The following is a 6760-nucleotide window of genomic DNA, read 5'->3' on the forward strand; positions in this document are numbered from 1 at the left end:
CAATTTTTATTTAACACCAAGTTAAAAGGGCTTGTTCCCTTAACCTCAAAACAAAGGCTTCTTACTTATCTTGGATCTGCAGCATTGATTTTTCAACTCCTAAATCCAGTTGCCAATCAGCTACATCCTAAATAAGCACCAACAGTTTTGTTTTAAAACACAGATAGAGCGGAAAAAACAAACATACATAATCCCATTTGCCTTCGACCTTGACAGATGAGGAAATTCTCTCAGCTAAATCTCTTCCATTCTCTTTACAGAACTGAATTACTGGCTTAAAATGTGAGGTGTTTGGCTCCAGCCTGCACATGGGAATTATGTTTATAAGGACATTTCCTGAAGAAATATCTAAGGAAGTAAATAAATTCACATGGTGCCATCTATATTGAACTCCACCTTCTGCGGTGGTTACGTTATGCTGGGGGGTTTCTTTGTCAACCCAGATATTCACTGATTACTTGAATTAAATAAAGCACACAAAAACACAGTAATATTTAATAATTAAAAAAAAAAGCATTAGGTCTAACCAAACTGATTTTGCTGGAACCTAGTAACAGTAAGGAACAGTAAGGAAGGGATGTTAAGCAGTTTTGGCTAATGCTTCCTGGGGTCAATTACAGCAAATTCCACTACTATGAAACCTGGTTGTGGGATTCCCCTACCAACAGCCCTGGTATCAGCACTGAGATTTCAGGGGGTTTTTGAGAACCATCCTACAGTATTTCTCTCTTATTTCCTCTTCTGAACGGAAGAAATAAAGTGGTGCAGGCAAAACACAGCTGAAACAGACAGGGGGGAAAAAAAGAGAATTAGAAGATAAACAATGCAACAGAATCTGAGACTGAACTGCAACTCCAGATGTCACACACTCACAAGCACAGGCCCCAATTAGTTGCATGTTCACCCACGTCTGTGAGGACCCAGGGACGTCCAGGGACATGAAAGCAATGGCAGTGAAGGGAATGCATCACACACTGCGTCAAGACAGACATAGTGGCCCTGCAGAATCCAAAGGTCTTATTTCAGGATTCTGATGAACTGTTTGAGTTAAAAAGAAAAGGAAATAGATTTCTAAAATACATTCTGTGTGTCAAATCAGGTCATTTGAACACTTAAGCTCTTCAAGACTTTTCCAGTTTAAGTATTACAACCCTGTGCCTGTGATGCTCTTGAAACCACACCAGGAGGCCCTAGTTCTCAGATGAACTCTGCCTTAAATCTGAATCCAAGGAATTCAGAGTGGCTTCTTCTGCATGAAGAAATTATAGAGGAGTGGTGATGTTTTGTTGTTCTACTTATTTCATCCTACTAGCTCAGTTCAATTACTATTTCAACTGCAGCTGAAAAAACAAAAAATGAACTTCTACTTACAAGTAAAAGTGAACTTCAAGTGAACTAAGAACACTTGAAAAACAGCCACAATATCTCAAAAAGCATCCTTGGCACAGGACAGCGCTTTCAGGTATGGTTAACTGAGGATTATATTCTGGAAGGCTAATTTGCACAGCACATAAGAACCCAGTGACACTAAAAGGAATAAATACACACAAATCCAAGATGGATATACACCTTGGATCATCACAAGGTTCAGGGACAAAATATAACTTACAAACTCCTAAGATGGACAGAAAGGGCAGTTATAAATTTCACAGCCAACAGCAAACATCCTCCAAGTACAAAGACCTGAAATAAGCTTGCAAACCATTTCTATTACACAACTAAACCTTTCACGGTTAAATAAGAGAAGCCCTAAAGCACTCTGGACATCGGGTTTCTAAGCAGCAACTTGCCACGAGGACCTGCTCATTTTTCACACTATTTCACTATGAATTGAAGTGTTGAACCAAAATTTCCATGTACAAGAACACTTTGAAGGAACCTGCAAGCTGACCTGCCCTGCTATCTAACTCCTACCGTCTTTCTTCCCACCCTTTTAAGATTTTGCTTCCTGTATTTTGAGAAAAGTTGCCATTTCTTAACAACTGCTTTTTAGGGAAAAGGCAATTGACCTTTTAGAGACAACACTGGAACCCACTGCCTGAAGTCTTGGGGCTTTGCAGTAATCAGCTGCAATTTAAGAAAGCAACCTTGGAGGTTGTCCTGAACAGTGCCACAGGAGCTCATTAGGTTGTTGGTATGAAATTTCCATTAAACTTCTCCCAAAGCTCTCCACAGTGCCCGTGTTTCTGCACTGAGATCTGGTAGAGTTTAGACACAGAGATGAACACAGCTGATGATAACTTTCTATTTCCTTCCATCAGCTCAGCAACAACTAAGTCAAACAACGTCTTCCTACTCCTGGGGTTTCTCTGACTCCGGATGTGCCAGGTTTCCCTTGAGAATTCCTTGGACTTGTTACTACTGTACTCCTCTGATTTTCAGAAGCAGTCTCATTAGCAGTCAAATCTAGAAGCACTTTGCTTCAGAGATTAGAGAAGTCTTAATGTATTAAGCATGGGAAGGGCAAAAAATAGCCTAAGACAAACTATCTTAAGTTTACAGAGATAACGAAGGGAACGGCTGGGAGGGAACACCAGCTTCGGCAGCATTCCCACAGTAATTTCCACTACCAGCAAAAACAGGAATTCACATTTCTTTGTGTTTTTCACTTTACGTGCCTTCCACATTGCCCGTGGCCAGAAGACTGCAATCTAACTGCAGGGCTCGGAACAACACAGGAAAACGTGAAATAAAAAATAAGAAAATAATAACCCCCAAACAACTAAAAGGTCCTTAATTTCTATAGCAGGATTTTTTTTAAGCTCCTAAAATCCAAAACTAACCATCAGGTTCCTTTCAGACATGGAAACCCCCCTTTCACTGAACACTCCAAACACATTGCCTCCCTAGGAGCTGCTGGGAATGACCATGCTCTGCTCCATTAATCAGGCCATCCTCATGTTCACATTACCAAAACCTGCGGCTTCAGCTGTGCATATTCTACAAGCTGCATCATTTTATCTTGAAGCCAACAGGAGTAAGACTGGAACAGATTTTTGCAAGAAACCTACAAGATCAAGAACAATTATAAATGAAGCATGTGGCATATATATTGTTGTGAGTCCTAAATTTCATCATCCCAGTATTATTCACTTGCTTACTTAGCCCTGCTTCATATTTAATCCCAGACCATCCAGTCTGGGAAAGCCTTCACTTAGTAAAAGATAAAACCATCAGGGAAGCTTCCAGATACCCAAACTGACTGCACAAACTGCCTGTATCAGTATCTATGGCATACGTCAAAAAAAAACAAAAAAAGTCAAGCATGCTGCTGCCTCATAATATTTAATGATCCTAGGCATTTCTTCCCCTCTGCAGGTCTCAAAGAACATGAAATAGGCACGTGCCTATGGCTGTGAAGGCAGAGTATGCAGGCAAAGGCTCACCTCATCCACCACCTCTACTCCTCAGCTGCCTCTGCCCTTCTCATCCTGCTGCACACACAATTCCACCTGAAAGCTCTCAGTGTATGGAGCCATCGGGAAGAATGGCTGTGGACCACTAAACACAACCTGCCTGTGCCTCCACAAGCAAGTCTCACCTGACACAAATTCTGTTGAATGTTTCCATCGTAGTAAACTGATCTCACGGCACATCAGCCAAGACACTGAAGTCACTCTGGGGCCTCCATCCCTTCACCACACAGCACCACAGCAAATCCCAAGGGCCTTTGCGCAACAGAGCTCTCCAAGCATCTGCAGGACTGCTGCACAACATAGTTCAGCAGCAAACCAGCTTTGCTACAAGCCTTGCACCATAAAAAACTTCTACCCACACAATAATATCAACTTTGCTAAAAATCACCACCACAGAAACAAGCTGACACACGCTCACTGTCGTGCAATTTACCTTAAACAGCTGCATAAAATGGTCCTGCTATCAACTTCAGCAGGAATAAAATGCAACATGCTGCTGAACCGTGGAAAAACCTATCACCATCATAGCCCAGCCCTTCCTTGGACCTATCGGACTCTTCCTTCCTGCCCAATCTCTAACAGAACTGTAGATACATCACTCGAACGCCAAAGTGCTTAGAAACCATGTTCAAAGACAAGCTAAAGAACTTCAGGTGGACTTTTCTGCGGGCACTACTCCAAAGAAAACCAAAGAGGAAGTGAATGTTCGACTGGGGAGGTTACAGAATTTAAACCATTCAACTAAGCAATCCTGTGTGACTACATATGCAAATAAGGGGCTCCCAGCCTTACCCGGCCTTTTCCAACGATACCTACCTGAAAATCTTAACACCAGACAAAATCGAGTTATTAATGCTGCTTCCCTGGGCTCGTTCCTGCATTGCATGGAATCAGGGCGGCTTTCTGGCTCGGAGAAAACGTCACTCAACAGTTCAACACCCTGGGCTCTCTGGCCTGGCTGCACCCTCACCTGCTTTACTTGCACACTCTTTCCAAGACGACCTATTCCCACCACTGGGCGCGCCAGCACCATGCCAGCCACGCAGCCAGAACTCCGGCCTATCTCCGGAGCCTCATCCCGCCGCTCGGCTCTCCCTCTCCCGGCCCCCATACCCATCGCGATAAAGCACATGGCACACAGCACGGCGGCAGAAAGCACCTGCAGCAGCGCCGGGCCTCTCCCTTCGGGTTAAAGCCACACCAGGGATGAAGGCGGCCGCTGGCGGCGACTCCCAGGGAGCCTCCGACCCCTGGGGAAAGCCGGGGGGCGCTGGCGCCGCATCCCGGCGGGCAGGGGGGAGCGGGGGCTGCTCCCCGAGGCCGGGATCGGCCGTGCCCCGCCACGAGGTGCTGCCCCTTCCCGGCTCTGCGGCAGGGCCGCGGGCGGGGGGAGCCGGGAGCGAGCTGGAATTACGAAACCGGAGCAGCAGGGAAACCCCCGGGGCCTCCCCCGCGCCGTACCTCGGAGACCTCCTCTTCCTCCTCCTCCTCCTCCTCCTCCTCGTCTTCCTCCTCCTCGTCCTCCTCGTCGTCGTCGCTGCCGTTGTTGCTGCTCTCGCTGCCGCCGCCGCCGCTCTCGCTGCTGCTGGCCGGCCGGGCCGCCCGCCCGCCGCGCTTCGCCTTGCCCGGCACCGCCTTCTTCTTCAGCAGCAGGTCGCACACCCGCACCAGCCCGGCCGCCCCGGGCCCGCACGGCGCGGGGGCCGGGCCGGGGCCGCTCGGCCCCTCCGGGGGACCGGGCCCTGCTGTGGCGCTGCCGGCCTCGCCGCCGCCGCCCTCGCCGCCTCCCTCCTCCGCCGTCACCGCTACCGCCGCGCCGACCGCCTTCTCCATAACCGGAGAGGAAGGAAAAGGAGGAGGAGGAGGAGGAAAAAGAGGAGGAGGCGCCCGCGGCCGCCGCTGCCTCGGTCACCTCTAGCGCCGGCGCCGCCGCCGCGCCCACTCTCGCGATACTTCCTGAGGCCGCCGCTCGCGCCGCTCTCGCTGCCCTCGCGCGGCGCGCGCTCCCGCTCTCCCCTCACGCCGCCCGCTCCCGCTCCCCTCGCGTCCCTTCCCCGCTCCCGGCAACGGGACCGCGGCGGCGGCCGCCAGACACCGCTTTCCCCCCGCCTCCTTCCCTTCCTTCCGCCCGCGCCGCCGCCTCGGTCACCGCCCCGGCGCCGGAACTGCCGCTTGCGTCATCACCCTCAGCCTTCAGCGCGCTCCGCCTCGGTAAGGGCAACGACGGAGAAGTCGGCCTGGCCTCCTCGGGGGGACGTTCCCCGAGAGCCGCCCGTGGGCTCGGAGGGGCCGAGTTACCCCGTCGGGGCCGGGGGCCCCGCGCTCCGTGGGGCAGCGCTGCCCTCAGACCGTGAGGGAGGCGCCCAGGGCGGGAAACCCCCCTGAGGGAAGGCCCATGCTGGAAGCCCACAACCCTCAGAATTCCGCTTAAAAGCGATCGCCTCTCATACAGTGCGGACAGTATGCATGGGGAAGCAATCTCCAAACGCCTCTTATAATAAAAATTGGTGGGGCGTCACTGAAAGGGTCAGAAAATAAATTGGTAGAGTATCGCCAAAAGTAGTGATCAGCAAAAGCCCAGAGGACAGAATTCCGGTTAAAAGTGATGTCCAAGGAACGGCTGGACATGGCAGTCAGGGCTCTGGCCACCTTGACAAGGCGGTGATCTGTCAAAGGTTGAAGTCGGTGGTCTTGGAGGTCTTTTCCAACCTAAGCGTTTCTGGGATTCTGCGTTCTTCCACACAGCTCCCGTCAGGCACTCTGCGGTCAAGAGTCGCCTCCAAATCCCCGTTTTGCAACAACTTTCTTGCAATTTCACTAAAAATGACAAACTTTAGGATGCCCATGTCAGTTGGACCATATTTCTTTAATGAAACCCTTTGAAAACGTCTTCATGCCCTGATTCAGCCCTCAGGTCCCCTACCCCAGATTTCCATCCCCAAAATGTACGTGGTATATCAATACTGTTGCCTCCATTGGGGCAGACCAAGTCCTGCAGTAACCAAAGTTAAATGTACATTAAATATAAGTATAAATATAAGTTAAATATATTAAATACTTAAATTGGGGCCTCCTCATTGGAGAAATGGGCTTTCTCCATTTTGGAAATAAAAATTATTTCCTGTTGGAAAGAAAAATTATTTAAACCACTAAAACACATGATGGTACAGATCAGTAATGGCTCTATGCACTGGTACACTGTGGATGTTTTGGAACTGGTGTTTCACACCAACAAGGCCTGCTCCAGTTTCATTTAACAGAAATGAAGAGATGGTTGTTATTTGACTAGCTTAGGTGTTGTTTCTTTCATTTGGCCAATGTTGGAGAGCAGCAGTCAGATCTGA

The 6760-nt window shown here is 49.2% G+C and overlaps 1 protein-coding gene across 1 annotated transcript in view; it reads right to left on the bottom strand.

Moving 5' to 3' along the window:
* ANKRD17 (ankyrin repeat domain 17) overlaps positions 1-5249 on the bottom strand; it is a 68873-nt gene extending 63624 nt beyond the window's left edge. The window contains exon 1 of the mRNA XM_062493681.1: positions 4878-5249. Coding sequence (XP_062349665.1) covers positions 4878-5249 — 372 coding nt within the window. The remainder of the gene's footprint in view (positions 1-4877) is intronic.
* Between the last annotated feature and the right edge of the window lie 1511 nt (positions 5250-6760).

This window comes from Cinclus cinclus, chromosome 5, assembly GCF_963662255.1.
Source record: "Cinclus cinclus chromosome 5, bCinCin1.1, whole genome shotgun sequence".
Taxonomy (NCBI): Eukaryota; Metazoa; Chordata; class Aves; order Passeriformes; family Cinclidae; genus Cinclus; species Cinclus cinclus.